The sequence below is a fragment of the Falco peregrinus genome, chromosome 10, assembly GCF_023634155.1.
Source record: "Falco peregrinus isolate bFalPer1 chromosome 10, bFalPer1.pri, whole genome shotgun sequence".
NCBI lineage: Eukaryota > Metazoa > Chordata > Aves > Falconiformes > Falconidae > Falco > Falco peregrinus.
Window position 1 is genome coordinate 1374988 of NC_073730.1, and position 17878 is coordinate 1392865.

The 17878-nt window shown below is 37.6% G+C and overlaps 1 protein-coding gene across 5 annotated transcripts in view; it reads left to right on the forward strand.

Annotated features, from left to right (window-relative positions):
• DENND1B (DENN domain containing 1B) overlaps window positions 1-17878 on the forward strand; it is a 167175-nt gene that overhangs the window by 91684 nt on the left and 57613 nt on the right. For all 5 annotated transcript variants that reach the window (XM_055815046.1, XM_055815047.1, XM_055815043.1 and 2 more), the window contains one exon: window positions 12717-12817. In XM_055815046.1, the coding sequence (XP_055671021.1) occupies window positions 12717-12817 (101 nt within the window). The remainder of the gene's footprint in view (window positions 1-12716; window positions 12818-17878) is intronic.

Genomic DNA, 17878 nt, shown 5'->3' on the forward strand with positions numbered 1-17878 from the left:
AGCAATTATAGAACTGCCTTATTTTTTGGGGTTTTATTTTGAAAGACCACATTGTTGGGTCCCTGAATCTGCAGTCACTGTTGCAGTTAGGGGAATGCACAAAGACAGCACTTACCCAGTGGTTTGCAGAATACGGAGCTAAGTCAGTCCATACTGACTGGTGAGTAAAGGCAACATGGGGTCATATAAGCAAAGGCCACATGAGCAACTGAAAACCAAAAAAATAAATAGTGAATGAATATAAACAATTTTCAAATTACTAGTCAATGATACATTTTTTTAACCACCAAAGATTTTTACTTTATCTTAGAGAGTTTCCATATTTTATTAAGACCACCCAGATGGGTGAAGAGAAGTCAAAGGAAAAGCCTTTTTTCTCTATTCAAAGAACCTGGCTTGGTGGAAGTTCACACGATGTAGCAAAAGTGTGGAATCAGGTGGGGGTTTTTTTCCCTTTTTCAGTTTGTCAGTCTGGGACTGAGCTTGCTGTAAAAAATACCCACCATTAAAGAACCTCAGCTCCAGTGATCCCCCAGTCAAACCTCTTTTGCTGCTCCAGTAGAACGGAGACAAGAGTCATGACAGCAGCTCTGTGCCCATGGAAGATTCTTTCTGCAGGGTGGGCACATGTCCATTTGCTTGAGATGATTTGGAATCATACCTTCAGCCTACGTTTGGATCCTCTTAAGACTTGTTTTTGTTAGGCTGAACATCTCAGCTGATCTCTGTTGCTATAACATGACAAGAGAAGAGGAGCTATCAGAATCACACTGCACTGATCTAGACCAGATTCCAGGCTCTTTAGAACTAGTCATTACAGCAGAACAGGTATAATATGCTGGTTGTGAGAAACTTTTAACTTTTCTCAAAATTCAGCTGTTTATCCCAAGCCCTCTCATGAAGTAGTAGTCACCCTGATGGTGTCCTCGCTTGAAAATAATGAATATCACTCTCTTGGTCAAGGATAGGTAGCAATAGCAGTCATTTGTAGTGGCATTTGGATGCCCTGAAGAATGTCCCCAAGCTGTGAATGTAAACAGTAGATTGCAGGTCAAGCCCCAAAAGAGATAGCACATCGGTTTCACTTTGTTCTGATTATTTTTTTCAGTCTACTGGCATTACTGAAGTCATAGCTAAATGAAATTACTGCTGCATCATGTCAGATCCACTGTTGATATAGAACTGGGTTAATTTTCACTTGCACTAGTGAGTTCTGATAAAACAGAAAAATAGGCCTGGCTTATCAGGAACTACAGTGAGATCTGCTACCTGCTAATCTCTTTCATAAACAGAAAGGACTGATGTGAGGCTTGCTTCTTTATGGAGTAATACAGTTTAGAAAGTAAATTAAACACTTCTCAGCATCTCCTCTAAGAATTTAACTGAATTGCCAAGAATGATTAAATGAGGTTTTGGCATAAGGTATTTCTTCTTTAAGATGTTGGATTGCTTACTATGAAACAAGTAAAACTGTGAAGTAAGTAAATGAAGTGTATTTGGACATTGACAGTTGCTAGCTTTGTGCTGTTTTACTATTGTTTACAAAACACAGCAGACTGGTGCTTTGTGTTGCAAAGGTCGTGTTTTAATATTCCTAAATTACACCTTGATACTTGAAAGATTATTTTTTTCAAAAATAGTGCTATCAAGTACAACTCTCTCTGTTAAGGGAGTTGTGCCTTATCTTTGGGGTTAACTGAATATCAAGTATTTATGTCAGTTCATGAGGACTGGGTTGTGATGTCACCTTAGAGTTATCAGCTCTGTTTCGGTTCACTATCTCAGGGTAGTGACTGATAACAAAAGGCAGGATTCAAGACCTTGGCTCACTTTCTCCTTGCCCTTCTTGTGGGAGGCCAGGAATGGAAAACTGCACTTATGTACAGGAATTCTTTGTCTAACATTTCTGCCCTATAATTTCATGCTTTTTTTATACTCAAGTAAAGGATCAGTCCTGTTATAGATAAAGGAGGGAAAAATGATGGTATATTTAAAAAGAAGGTTTACTCTGGAAGAAAAAAAAGGCAGAGAAAAGAAGGTTGCCTCATTTAAGCTTTTGAGTAGTGGTGTTTTTTTTCTTTTTTCTTTTTTTTTTTTATTAAAAAGAGAGATAAGTACCATTTTATCCTAAGGGTATGTTTCAGTAGTCAGTTTATATTTTATTTCAGCCAAGCAGGCTTTGTTTTACAGGCATCTTCTGATTTTTTCAATTGTTATGTATTCAGTGCATTTTTCTTTTAATTGATTTTTGGTGGTTTTACCCCTTTTAAAAACTCCTTTGGTGGAGACCTTTGTCTACTTGCCCTACCAATTACTACCAAGATATAAGTGGAAACTTCCCACCACTCCTTTCTGTCATAGCTTCTGGGTCATTATTTGCCCTAACTGTTGATTCTTTTATTAGCTTGACTTTCCAACCACTTAATAATGTGATTATCACCGACCTCACAGCTTGCTTCAGGCTTAGTGTTAGAGTGAGCTGGATTCAGCTAGCCTGAGGATTATGCTCTGTAAGATTTGTTTGTAGCAAAAATTACCATTTCTGGCTTTTGAACAGGAAACTGAAACAGAAACAAATTATATGGTTTTGGGTTAAATGGAAGGGTGAATGAAACAAAGGAATTTATCTATTCATGGAGCTGGCTGTTAGTTGTTTCACTTGTAGCTGTAAAAGGAAGACCTTTCCTAAATGTCATGCTGCATGTTCTTGCATAAGCACCGTTTTCTCACATGTCACCGCATCTGCATGTATTCTTATTAGAATAGAGCTGCATGGAGCTGTATGAGCTTCAGTACAAATAATTTTGTAATTCAGTCTTTCTATAAATTATTAAGCTGCTGGGGATGGCTCTTCCAGGAAGACTGAACTACAGCATTGATTTTATGCATGCTGGAGGCAGGCCCTAGATGTTTCAGCCCCGAGTGCACCTGCTGTGGTAGTCTACCAGAACATCATACCACACTCTCATGTATTCAAAGCAAAGGAATAAATCATGATTTTACAACAGCGCATCAGTTGACTTATTGCTGTTTTGTGACCGGAGGTAGGAAGGATTGCTGTTTAAAGCCATGTCATCGGTTCTCAAGTCACTCAAGCATGAAAGCTTGTCATATGCCTCTGTAATTGTACCTCACCAGTCTTTCCCTAACTAGTCAGCTGGGGCTGTGCATTTTGTCTCAAACACCCGGCTGGCCAGTGTCTGACAGGAGCTTTCTCATCATCCTGTCAGTAATATGCTAACTAGAGTGTATCTTCTGCAGCCTACGCTGGCAGGTGGAAAGGATGCTACACTTTTAAAGCAAATGTCTAGACGTTATCTCCATTTTGACCAGTATTTGTTTCAGGTAATACAAGTCTGATGTGTCTCAGAGCACGGTGGTTACAAAGTTCTGCTTTGCACTGGCTGTAGGTTTCTTTAGTGATCCCTATAAAAACAACTGTATAAGTCAATAAAAGATACAGTTTTGGTTGTTTTTTTTACGTCATGAAAGAGCACTGACTATACATTTAGACACAAAGACACATGTATGGAATCACTTCTGCTGTTGCTTAAATGCAAAGAGAGCTTTCTGCAGTTGCCCTCAGTCACCATAGTGAGTTGGACTGAGTGGTAGCTTCATGTTCCTTGTGTCGTTAGTCTTGTTCAGGTGTGGTGACACTATCCATGGTTACTCAGGCACTGGGAAGATGCAGAGACTCCTTGGAGAACATAATACCAGCTGCTAGAGAAAGCAAAACACTCCTTAACTCTAAACATGTCTTTGTGAATCGCTTTGCTCCTCCTGCATTCAACCCTAAATCCGAGATTCTTGAGTTTATTCCAAAATCCATATGCCCCAAGGCAGTAGTATCGTCAGCTGAGTCAGAAAACAACTGTGGTTGTTGTCTCTTTCTCTTCACTTAAATCTCTCTACAGTTTACATGTTGGAGATTCATGGATATGGTTAAAGAAACTGCCAAGCAGCGCTTTGTGACTAGGCTCGATTGCTGGGATGTGGTTTTGGAGCACAGTGCACGTTCGCGTGGAGCCTGGAAAGACAGAAAACTCCTCTTTCCTATTTTTGTCTTTCTGAGTTCAAAGCTGGCTATTTACGGGGCTACTTCCCAGATGCAAACTAAGGATCCAAGACAGTGGAACAATTGGCTCCATAGAGGCCTTCCATGTTGGAGAAAACAGTGGCACTGGGAGCTCTCATAGAGCCTAGCGATGCCCTCACATTGCCTTATGCTAGGGGTGATGCTCTGAATTCTGATTAAATGAACTATAGAGTCTAATTTATTTTAATTGGGCACTGTAGTGCAGTCAAAACTTAAAAATGTATTTATGAAGTGTGTGACAGATCCATTGTAAATAATACTATTCTAATAACAAAAAATTAGAGATTTAAAACTTAATTCATAGCTCAAATTCTTGTGATGTAGTGCATAGTGGGTGGAAATGTGCAAGGGCTAAATTTAGTTCTTGGAAAGCAAGAAAGGGATGGGAATTTATCATTAACTTGCCAGGCAGAACAGATACTCTGCTGATACCCACTGAGTTACTGAAAGCATAATTAGAATTCATTTTGGAATATTAGGTCAATTAGACCATTTGATCTGGGAGTCGATGAGGAGTGGTGTTTAATATTTTTTTTAATAGTTCAGGTGTAAGCAGTCTAAGATAAACTGGTCAGAGGTTTGGTTGTGGGTGCTGTTAAGATCCCATTGGGACACCTGTAGGGAGTGTACTTCTAGCAGTGAAGCTGTGGGATGTAAATAGGGCATTGAAATTATAGGTTATTGTGTTTAGGTTGTAGAGGTTATACAGCCAGACCTGGAAAGCTCTTCCAGTCTAGAAGTTTAGAATAGTTTTCCCATTAGCGCAGGTTAATACTATGAGAAGTTTGTGAAAAGAAATTGAAATCTGTGGTCAGCAAATTATTAAAATCCTTTTTCCTTTAATGAGGGGACACACACACACACTAAAAAGTTGTGGATTGCTATTACCTGCCATCCATGTAAAACATGAAGATCTGTATTATGGGGTTTTATTAAAAAAAACCCCAAACCTAAACTGCAAACAAACAAAACCCCAAAACCATACTGTAAAAAAAAGCATGTAGGCAGAAAGACAGATCTACAAGTTCATTTCAAAATTAAATTTTTCACTTATTAGCACTTCCAGGAAAAAGAACAAAGCCAAGATTAAGATAATCTGGGTCGAGAGCTCTTTCATTTTTCCAATCTGTATAATCTTTGGCAATTCAGTAAAACCTGATGGAACAAAATGCTGTGTAGAGCCAGTTCAGGCGCTGCTGTGGGCATATGCAATCTGAGAAGCCTTCAAGTACTGAGTCCTTTGTGGTTGGGCTGTATGAGAACTGAAAGTGAAAGAACCCATATTGTCTTGATCAGAACTGTCTCACTCCCTAAAATAAGTACCACTGAAGTAATTGGTGGTCGTGTGAAGCGTGAGATGTGAAGACGAGTTACTGAAGGGTGTGCAAGTGTAATACCAGCTGTCTGTTCTGGTGTGCCATTATGGCAAGAGTATCCCTTTTTTGTGCCCACTGAGGCTTGATCTCTCTTACCCCCCATCTAAAATTCACCAATGAAGAGATGAACTATAACATAGTCGGTGGTTATCTTTAGTCTTGTGCACGGTAAATAAGTTGTCTGTCAGCTATTCACAAGGAAGCTGTTCCCTGCTGCTTTTTAATTAGTGTATGGCAGAAGAACATACCATGGAGTTGCTCTGGGGGAGGAAATGTTAATAAAAATTGTTTTCCTGGAAACTCTCCTTTCAGAAGCAAGAAACATTTGCAGAACTCCCTTGTTTTATGGGAGGGTAGCTCTTCTTCCATGGAGACAGGTCATAAAATAAATGAGGGAGGAAAGGGGGAGTCAGGAGATGGTCAGAAAGAGGTACAAAAAGATGTATACATTTGTGGTGTTCTGTGTTTTTTTGTGAGAGAGGAAGAGGTAAAGAAGTTAAGACGTGAATGTCGAAATGAACAAAATTACCAAGAATGTACAGAGATGAAATGAAGATATAGGAGGAAACAGAAATTATTGAACAAATCATATAAAGAACATAGTTTATTATAGGTTATAACAAATATCAGAAGAGACCTGTTAGTTAACCTGATCTGTAACATGTTAGGGACAAAAGCTGATGACTAACTTCCAGAAGGTTCTTTTTCATCCTGTGAAAAATACTAAAAGCTTTTGTGGGATGAAAAAATTGAGTAACTGAGTCATGTTACATGGCTTTTTCTGTGCCACCCACACCTACTTTGTTATATGGATATCTCTGTTTATCTATAAAAGTGCACGTAGGTCCTTAGTATAGGCACAGTATGCCAGTGGTATTCCTCATTGAGCGCTGACCTGTCTACTACCACTTCAATTTTATTTTCTGCTCAGCTTCCATTACTGGGAAACATCGTACTCCTGGAGCCATAGGCAAGGAACAAGCAGTGTCTGCAGTCTTTTCCCTTCCAAACTAACGCACAAGAACGATGCCATAATGCAGCTTTGTGAATCAAGAGGTGAAAAAAAAAATAATAATTAAAAAATATTGTATTTGAAGTACTGTAAAATTCATGTACTTTCCTTCCTCCAGAAATAATGCTAAAAGGAAGTGAATAACAAAAAACCCCCACCAAACCCAGGAGACAATAATTTTTTTTATATTAGTGTTTTCTTTTTCACATTTAATTTTCAAATGGAAAAAGTTAAAATTTTTGTCTGTGGACTGGAAGTAAATTTCCCCTTCCCTTTTCTCCCTTCTGTGAGAGAGGAGAGCTGGGGGTCTCATCTTGCCAACAGGAGGAAAATGTGTTATGGCTCGTATGAGATCCTCCCTCTTTTTCTCCTTAAAGATTACAGGGATGGCAGATGAGAAACGGTTAGCCAGGAGCTAAATTAAAGAAATGCTTAAGAAGTGGCTTTGGGTGTCGTGGCTTGCACAGTATATTCTGTTCTCTTTTGTTGGTAATTTTTTTTCATCAGTGACTTCTGACACTTCTCACCAATGCCAGCAGAATGTACTCAGTTTGTGTTTTTGTTTGACTGTTTATTCTTTACAGCTGGGAAGAGATTTACATTCTGTTGTAAACTGGTGAAAGCAAGGGCTCCCTTCCCTCCTTTGCTCCCTAGCAGTCTTCCCCCACCCATTTAAGAAGCAGATGGGAAGGTTGGTTTCAGCAACCGTTAAGTATCTCTTACGGGTTTGGGGCCTGATCTCATTCCTGAACAAACAAGGTTTAGATATGGACGCCCCTCCAACAAAGCTGGTAGTCTTGGGAGTTGTAATAATGTTGAAGAGAGGTTTCCTTTCACCTGTACGACTGTTCCCCGTTTGGGAAATGGATGGTGGTTTCACAGTAATTCTCATGAACTGGGAGTATCGGGGTAACAACAGTAAGAGTTGGTCTGTGTTGAAGTAGCTGCTGGAATTGTGGTAAAACAGTGACCCTTGCCCTATGATTTGTTGCTATAGGTATTAATAAGTAGACGAGATAACTAAATAGGATCTTTGGCATCTTTCAACTTGTGTGTGGTCAAGGCAGAGGGAGGGAAGCGGTTCTTTGGCCCGGTGGGACTGCAAGGGGAGAGGGAGAGAGCACACCCTACCCGTATCTGGACACGGTGTTGATAGGGACTGACAGTGTTTGAGGGTTTTTCAGGCAATGGTTTTATCACAGTCATTCTCCAGTTGCTTGCAGTAGATTGTGAAAGGTTGTGCGGTATCACAGGTTAATTTTACTTCAGCATTCTGTCTAACTTGGTTTTTTTGGATTTCTGACAAGATTCTGCTAATCAGTTTCTGCCTTTCTAGTTTGTGTGTCACAGCATGTGCAAATCTTGCCACTTATGCTCTGCCTTTCTCTTTACCTTTGGTTATAGAAAAGGCTTTGAATAAAATAATTTATATAGATTGAAAGTAACTGCCAGGTAAGTTTTGTGCAGGATGCAGAATGATTATTTTAGTGTTACTCACTGAAATTATGTGAATAATAGGTATCAAATAAGCACGTGCCAGTCTGGGGAAAATCTTTCAGCCAGAGTGGTATGGCTCTAGATGTGTTGTACTGTTTTAGCAAAAACTTAATCGGGGGGGGGGAAGAAAAAGGGACCAATCCCTTTGAAATTCAGAGTAGAAAGGTTAATTGATAGAAGTGAGCTTTAAGGTAGCAGATACACATCAGAATTACTGCATCCATGTGAGGGATAGGGAGGAGCTGCATTCTTCATGTTCCCGGGAGCAGGTAAACCTGCTTTGATCAAATCTTGAACTAAAACTTTTCCTGACTGTTCCTGTTCAGTAGTGTGTAGATTTTGAACAACTGTCTTCCCAAGTGGCTGCTTATTGCCATAAGGTGGAAACTAGCACATTGTTCTCTAGAATTTGTGCATTATTTCAGTCTTATGGGGATTTTACCATCACCCAATAATGAGTTTTGCTAACAAATGTTTTAATGTGGTCTCCCACTATTTAAAGAGACTATATTATGCCTAGGCATATAGTTCCAGCATTTTTTATTTATTTATTTATTTTTCAAGAGACAAAGATAAAATTACTGTGCCAGAATCACTACAAAACTCTGGAGGAAACACCACATACTTTCCTTGCAGGGCTGGGAAAGCTTATATGGTGATGCTGGCTGCAATGTCTTATAAGAAGAGGCTGGAAACAGACTGAAACTTTCAGTGGTACTCAGCAATGTTATTAAATTAATTACTGCTAGAATGGGACAGGAAACTTTGTCCAATGCAAATGCTAGGGATTTAAAATTAAATTTGTCTGTTAGAGGGTTGAACACTGACATTTTTTGTTAAAACTTGTTCAGGTCAACTGACTTGTGCTGTTTGTAATTGAAAGCATTCATTGGAGAAAACCAGTCTAAAAGATCAAAATTGTTGGAAACAGAAATATTAGAAGTTCTGTTCAATATTGACAAACAGGTTTCAACAGGTGAAAACTTTACTTAAAAGCTATCTGCCCATTTTATTATGGATAGAAACACAACTCTGGTAGGTCTTTTCCAGTGCAGTGTATAGGAGGATGTCTCAACAAAATTTTTTGGCTCAAAATATGTAACAAACTGTCAGATTTGCAGTAACTTGGTTCCACAGTACTGTTCTGCCATAATTTAAGATTTTTTTAGCAGGGTGCAGAGTTGAGCAATGATACGTGGGTATATATACATAAATATACAGCAAAGTCTGTTGGACAGATGCTTTCACCTTACATATACCAGCTGATCTGTAAAGGGCATCACAGTTCACAGTTGATATAATCTCCAGTTGTCACTGGCAAAATGGGTAAGGTTGCAAACAGCCTTGAAGATGATTTCAAGATAATTTTGGATAACAACTGCCTGTCTTGAAAAAGATTTTTCTGATCTATGATGCTTGTCTTCTTACAAATTAATTTTTTTAAAAAGGTGGATCTTGATAATTCCTTTTGGAATAGATAGCAGTCAACTGACAGGCTCCATACAAATGCATTTTCCCCTAAACAGCGTAAAGAATTGTTTTGTGCAAGAGATCTCACCACTTGGTCAAGCAACCAATGCTCATTTCTGCACCTAGGAGCTTGTGCTGTGCTCTCTGCCTTATCCATCCCCTCCATCAGTGTTCCGCAGGGTACCTGCCAGGGGGCTGCTCCCCAGCACAGATGCTACTGGACACCCCCCAAATACAGTGTTGCCTTTATAGACCTCTGAATTCTGATGTGAGCAGTTGGGCTCTACCTGGCCCCTGAAGGCTTTTCAGATCTCTTGAACTGTCTGGTTACTTAAGACATGCAGCGTTATTCCAGGGTATGCAGTAGTCCCCATTCTATTTCAAATTTATTTAAATAGCTAATGCATTTGAGAAATGCAGTCACTGTTGAAACAGTAAAAAAGGCAAAAAAGAGAATTTGCCAGAAAGTGTGCAATTTTTTAATATGAAATCTGTAATTATCTTATCAGTATTTGCTTAAAGTCAGAGTTGGCACAGTATTAAAATGTCACACAGTTTGAAGAGCAGCAGAATCCCATAGCTGCTTGTATTACAGGCTGTGTACAACAGGAAACTGTAAAACATATTCATGCCATACTAAAATGTTTGGAAACCTACTGCAGCAGCATAGATGAAAATGTTTAAATAAGCTGTTACATTAAGATGTTATTAAATAGAAAAGCAAAGAATGGTACAATGCAACCTTGATGTGCAAGTAATCAAGTCTTTACCTTTCCTGCTATAAATGCTACAATTTAGTAAGCTTTTTAAATTAAAAATACAAAATAGATGCCAGTCTGAGTGCTACGTAAAAATATAGATTGTAAAACAAGAGAGTTAATAAAACTTCAAGTGTTTTTAAGGAATTATCCACTTTCCTGTTAAAGTGAGAACTAGAATATAACATAGACATATTCATAAGATAGGAAAATATTTCTTCATGCAAATAATGTAGTCATCCTAATTCATAATTTAAGAATGCCTATTAATATGAGGGGGAGGCAACTGTATACATCAGGGGATATCCTGTATAACTGTATGCTTGGCTTTATTTCAGTCTATGACTGAAATATATGAAATGCTAATTTTATATAGGTAGTTGCGATTTGAAATTCATATACTATCTGCAATAGTATGTGGATATACTAATTAGTAATCCCATATCCATTTTGAATAAAAGACTAAAGAACGTGATGCTGAGCTTGACTGTGCTATCAGTAGTTAGCTAAACTGCAGAGAGAGACAACATGGAAATAAAACTCATAATCCCACTGTGCAGAAGAGGGGTAAGAAACTGATATATTTCTTCCCCCAAATCAATTAATTCTTAGTAACAACACAGTAATTATTAAAATAGCCATTATTATACGTCTAAAATGAGAGTAATTGTGGAGGTTTGATGTAAAGCTAAGAAAGGAGGTGTTAATCTGAAGCAAAGAGTTTAAATGCAGAATTATGATATACTTGGCTTTCTGTAGCGTAGCTGTCAGGCTCGGGCGGTTTGCTGGTCAATAGTGACATTCTGTGTGTCAGTGAACAGAGTCTCCTGATACCTTAACCTGCAGTTCACACATTACTGAAGCTCCAACTGTCGAACATTCAGGTCCCTTGGTACTGCTGCAGCTTCCAGACTCTCCTGACTGGCTCATGTTTCATTCTTTGGCAATTTGCCCTAATGATATCCCTCAGGAGCTTTCAGACCCGCTTCTTTTCCATACTTAATCGTGTTATATTAATCTGAGTGCTGAGCAAACTGTGCTGCACAAATTGTAATTGTCTCTGATTTCTGCTGCAATTGTCTTATGATTACTTTTTCTCATTTTTAGTGTAAAAATACATGTAAAAAAATGCAGTATAATTTTTATTTACAAGTCTAAATGTCTGAGACAGCCAGGGTGTGAAAGCTTTAACTGCTGACTGATCTGTTCCACAAAGAGGTTCCCCCCCCACCCCCCCGTAACATCCATAATGTTTTACCACTTGCTGTATGGACAGGATTTACATTTTAATTTTAGCTCTTCCTTTTGTTACTGTAAAAGTACATGTCTAATAAACAGTGCTATTATCAAGTTAACCTCAGATAGTAATTTTTTTGTGATATAAAACATTAGGACAGTCTTCTTTTTTTCCATAAGCTTGGCATCTTCTACGTGGGACATTCCTTTTTTTCTTTTTTTTTCTTTTTTTCTTTTTTTTTTTTTTTAATGAGGTTTATAGTGTTTCATGTGCTAGATACAGGCTACCTGATTTTGGACACAGTCTTGATGTTTTCTCATTCTGTTGTAACTCTGTGGCTGCATAATAAAATAAATAAATTTGAGTGACTCCCTGATAGCAAAGTGGTGTTTGATAGATCAAATTTGAATTCTTCAGGTATTGCAGGTTATCTTGTTCATTTGAGGAGTGAATTCCTAATCAATGGACCAAATTCCTAATCAATTCCATAGATTATTTTTTTTTCTTTTGGGTGGTGGTGATGGTGGGGTTTTTGTGTGTATGTGTTTTTTTGTTTGTTTGCTTGTTTTAGAAAAACAGGGGTGTCCATTTTGAATGGTCAGCAGGTTGTTAATGTCTCCTTTCTTGGTCAAGGAGTCGTTTATTTTTTGAGGATGCTAGTGCCAGATTTGCCAGGCTCTGCTTTGGGGAGGGACTTTTGGAAAATTGTAATAGTTGCTTTGCTGTCACAGGGAATAGTCACTTCAGACTTTTTTTTTTAAAGGTCGTTTGGAACCAAGATAGTGACACAAACAGGAGTTAATCCTGCATCTGAGTTTAGTGCTCTTCTGTGGGTTCACGCAGGTTCAGATAAATTCCAGTTGTTGCAAATAGCAGAAATGTGAACCAAAAAACCTCCCCCGAGTCTTTCCTGCTCAGTGAAGCTCAGTGCAGCTGGGGTGCACTCAAGTTCCATTTGTTCATGGTAGTACTTGCGTTTGACCATGATAAACAAGTAGTGCATGTTTATTTTCTTTTTTTCAAGGAAATATCTGAGCAGGGCTAACTTTTAGTTGGCTTGTTAGCCTGACTTCTTGCAAATGTTGTGTATGTATATCAGAGTTCTTCATAGATGCATTTAAGCAATTAAATGTAATTAAAAAATGCTATAATATGTGTTTTGGGGAAGTTAAGATTCTTGTGTGTCCAAAGGTTAATTTAAGATTTTGTATTTTCTTTTTATTCATATTTTTTATTGCCAATTCTGTGTGTGCATTTTTACTTTTAGTTAACTGCTTGTGTTCATGCGTCAGCTGCATTATTGTACCCAATGTATTGGCAACATATTTACATCCCAGTGCTTCCTCCACATCTTCTGGACTACTGCTGGTAAGACAGCTAACCTGTTATCCCTGTTTCTGAGATTCTTACCTGTCTTGTAATTCTAAGTAACTGATGAAAACACTTAATTACTTAGTGACTATATATATATATGTATATATATGATCTGGTTTATGAAGGCACTTAAGCCAGTGCTGAAGTGATGAATAGAGATATTCCAGCATGCCTTTACATGATGTTTGAATTGGTACCTTGAATTACACTGCTGATTAATATCGATGCACCATTTAGAATCCTGTTTATAATAACTGTTCTTGCTTTATTGTTAGAAAATGCATTCAATAGTTTAAATGAGACTGTGTTGTGGTTTTCTTTTTTTTTGGTATTTATTTTAACTTGAGGCAAATGATACTGATATAAGCATTCAGAGAAGAACTGATCGGTTTTTCCAGAATCAGATGTTAGTAGGCATCAGTGTTTCCCTTAGGTCTGTACGATCATGTAATATTTGTATTTTAGACTCAGTCAGCTTCAGGATCCTGTCCAGCACCTTCGCGAAAAAGCTTAAAATCTCCATTTTGTACTTCCAAAAATTTTGTTACAAGAATTCCGCTTCTCCGATGTGTTTCTGTTCACATGACAGACTTCGTGGTTTCAGCAGATTTTTAAGTTGAACAAGAAAAGAGTCATTTTTTGAGTCACTTCTGGCCCTTCAAGGGATGATGTTTCTACATGCTTGTGTTTCAAGATTTCAGGCTAAGAAGATACCTACTTTCTCTTACTTGTAGTAGTGCCAGAGATATAAAAATGAGCGTTTCCATTAAAGCACCTAAAACAGGAGTATCCATCCCTGTAGACTTTCACTTTAACTAGACCCAATAGATCTGTGGTGGAAAAATGAAAGCCATTTAAAGCCATTTTACAGATCAGGAATTATTATATACAAAAAATAAGTCCAAGTCAGATGCCTACCAATGTTTTTCTTCACAGAAGTATATTATACTTGCATGTTTGATGAGCTTTATGTTTTGTTTTTTTTTTTTCCGTGGAACGTATAAATATTGATGTTCTACTGAGCTCCACCCAGTCTATTGAACTTGTTTTCAAAGAAATTCTCATTATGTTTCCTTAAGTCTTTTTGATAATTTTTCCTCAAGTTTACAATATTTGTCCATGGTGTATCTTTTTCTGTGGTAGTTCCTGTACTTCACATGTGTATTATTTATTGTTTTTAAAAAGAAATCAAATGTTCTTCTCCCACTCCTCCCTTTACTTTCAACTATAGCTAAGCCTTTCATCTTTAATGATAGTTTTCTTTTGATGAAACTCTGTCCTAATTGTTTTTCCTCCTAGCTTTGATAAAATGCACCAAGATGGGGGTAAAGCTTGGATGTATTTGTTTAGTTTTTGTATTACTTGAGCTTAGCCAGAAGCTTTGTAATTTCATTCTTCTTTGTAATTTCTATCATCCATAAATGCTGTTCTCAGAAGGTAGATCAACACTTTTATTCAAGCTGTACCCTGCAGAGTGCATCCTGAATACTAGAAGTTTTTTTTATTTCCTCTCCTAAGCACAGATAGTATTTCCAGAAGCTGTACACAGCTTCCTGTGATAATGATAATGGTTGAGATTCTAGGTCATTATGGCATGACCTGAGAAATTTTTTTACTCATTAAAAAGAAGCATGGAGTTTCTTAAACTTGTAAAACTCATTTATTTCCCTTTTTCTTCTTCACAGTAGTACAATAGAGTGGGGGAAAAAAAGTTTCCCTTTTTTAGAGATGTTTGAATGGAAACATAATGTTCATGAAAGGAAATGCACAATTGATGAATTTACTACAGTAACTATAATTCAGACCTTTTAAGTCAGATTTTCATGCATTTACATTTCTCTGATCGTGTCCAGTTGGAATGGTTCTTTTGTGAGACAGCTTGGAATAGTGTAACAAAAGCACATAGAATACTGAGCGTTCCTTACGCTTTTCATATTAACAGTAAATACATGTTTTCCTCTCAGGTATATAATATATCAACCTAGAAAACCTTGATGAATTCGTAAGGTCAAAGTTTATGCTAGGACAGACTTAGTTTGCAGTCCAAGAGGATCATGTCAATTTAAAATTGTTAAAATAATCTTCTAGTTCTTTTTTATATTTTCTTTCTTTTTTTTTAATTTTGATTGCATTTTGATGGAGCAAAGTTCTTTCTATAAAAACCACCTTTTTTCATACCTAGAAACTACCTTGTCATTGCTTTACTTGGACTTCTTTGGGATGTCTCCCATGACCTCTCATTTTCTTAGTGGTGTTCTGAAATGGTACTCAAATATGTGTAGTAGGGGATTATGAGTGTGATAACTTTGTCTGGGAATAAGGCTGTTTTTAAACAAAGATAAAATACATTTCAATCTACTGGCTTAAATATAGGCTCTCATCCTGCAACTTTTTTTTGCATGTTATAATCCAAGATATTTTGAGAGAAATCCACAATTATTTTTTTATGAGTTGGACTATATATATCTTCAAATCTTCATGAAGATAAATGATATAATTCTGTGGGGGTTAGTATTTGATAAATTACATAAACTGCCTAGCTGGTACATTTTGTGAGCATGAAAAAAGAAGGATGTATCTTTGAGTGAAACAGTTAGATCTATATTAAAAAAATTATTTTAAGTTCTTCCACTTGCCTTAGTTTGAAAAACCTCCTAGGTTCTGTCAGGCAACCTCATATACAGGCTGGTTTTAGGCATAAGGTAACAGATGTTCTTAAAGTAGCCAAACCCACGGGTGCTGAGCATCAGTGTGGACTGCAGAGCCATGGGGACTGGCCAGGTTACGAGTACATGCAAGGTGCGGTGTGTGACCATACTGTGGATTTATTTACTTCAGGATGTTTTTTTCCCCCACGTAGCTTATCTCAGCCTTGAATTCTGTTATGAGAACTCCAATGTGAGAATTCGAACAACCATCCAAGAAGAGAAGAGATAATATGTTTCTTTTCCTAAAAGATAGCAAAATATTAGGCAGTGAAAGTGATTTTCGTTCTAGCTGTAGAGGAAGAAGACCCAGCGGAGTTACTAAAAAACTTGGGGGTTTTGAAATTTTTTAAGAATTGTTTTCTACATTTAAGTAAGCCAAAAAGATACTGTTGCACTCAGCCTTATAGGTGGCTAGCATTCAAGAAAGCTTTTTGAAAAATCAAGTTTACGCATTGAGATAGTGATTCTAGTTGAATAAAATTAACTTTCGTAAAGGAGAAGGCTAACTTCATCAGATTTCTGTGTAATTTCTTGGCAAACTAAGTCACTGATATAAAAATGTATGACAGTTTTGTCTGTGGATGATAAAGCATCTGTTCTACTGATGCTCTGTTAAGAATATAATGCAAATAGAAAATTCAAGTTACAATTGCAACATGTCTTTTTATGAGATTTGGTCTCTTCAGAATTGGGATAAATGCATGCCTGGTTTTTTGAGAATGGGAAAATTATTTTCTAATTAACTTGCATGTTTTGCATAACACAGTAATTATTTTAGGCAATGGTGCTGTAGATTAAGAACATTTGTGGTAATAACATATATAAGCAAGAAAGAAACTGTATAGCAGCTCCCAGTAGTATCACAGTAAGCAATTTCATGTACATATTACAAACCTCTGCTGTTAAGGCCTCAGAATCTAGTAATAATAAAAGTCATTCTTTGCTGAAAATGATCAAATTGACTTTCCACACCTACAATTTTTATTTCATGCATTTCCAAGATATATTTATCTAATTAACTTTGTACCTTTATTCTGTTAACTTCTCAAAATTGAAATGATGTAGCTGTTGCTTGTTCTGTAGAAAAGAGCTACACGCTACCCTTTTTAATGATAGATTTATTAATGGAGCAAATCATCAGCTATTTTAAATCAATGCAAGCCTGGTGAAGCTGCTAGAACAGTGTCGGTGTAAAAGGAAACAAGTGTGCATAAAATGCATTCATGGTACAGCACTTGTTTCCACTCTAGTTTCTCCAGTTTGCGTTATTTGTAGTGCTGAGATACTCAGATGTGATGAACCTGAGGATCTGTTCTGCTGCATACTCAGCAGAAGAATCCTCGGTTACGTGTCGGTCACAGTCATGCTCATTGGCTTAGTTAAATGTGTTATGTAGCATCAAACGTTCTTAAAATTAGAGTGTTTTAAAGCTGCCTTATTCCGCTCTGAATATAAATGTGTGTCTGCTCTGGAGCGACACCCATTTGTGATTCTATGGGATTTGTGTTTAGTCCACAAAGGCAGAAGGCCTTAGCCTGAATGAAGGCATCAGGAGGTACTAAAATTTTTTGGTATTGGTCGAAGACGTGGGGATCACAGGGGTCTCCGTTTCCCTTTTTGGAAGCCCTATTGCCTAGAAACCTTCGTGACAGTTTGCAGTATCGGCAAACCTTTATTTCCATAGTATAAACATGATGAAAGCTTGTTTTGGCCTCAGTCAGTCTGGGTTTTGTTCGTCTTTTTTGGTGGTGGTTGGTTGGTGGTTTTTTGTTGGTTTTTCTTTTGTTTGTTTGAGGGCTTTTTTTTATTATTATTATTATTTTTTCTTAATTGTTCCTCTCCTGTGGGACATTGTTCATGAAAGCAATTGGCTAATCCATACTGTGAACAGATTTTTCTAAAACTGGCTGCAGCTGCAGGCAGGTGAGAATTGCTACTTTTGCTCCCAGAGCTGGGACCAGTTTGATGGGGCCATGTGAAGTGACGCAGGGAGCCCCTCCTCGGGCCTCAGTGAGGCAGTCGCCAGTCAGTGGGTGCTCGTGGCTCAGAGCTGTGATTGAATTAATGCAATGGGAGAAATTACTGTATGTCAGCTATCTGTGTAGTTTTGTGTAGGTGATCTTACCTTCCATTTATTTTTCATAGTTTATTTTTTATTTCTGGGTTGTTTTTTTCGCTCTAGTATTTCATTTCCCACCAAGTTGCTTAAACTAGCCTATCTATTGCTGGCTTCTCTGGAGTGAGTAGTTTTAGTAGTCTCACAGTACCCAGAAGTGTGATGACGATTGTTGCATGTTTTTTCCCTTCAGCGCTGGATACTGAGTATATTCTTGGTTAGATGTTGCCA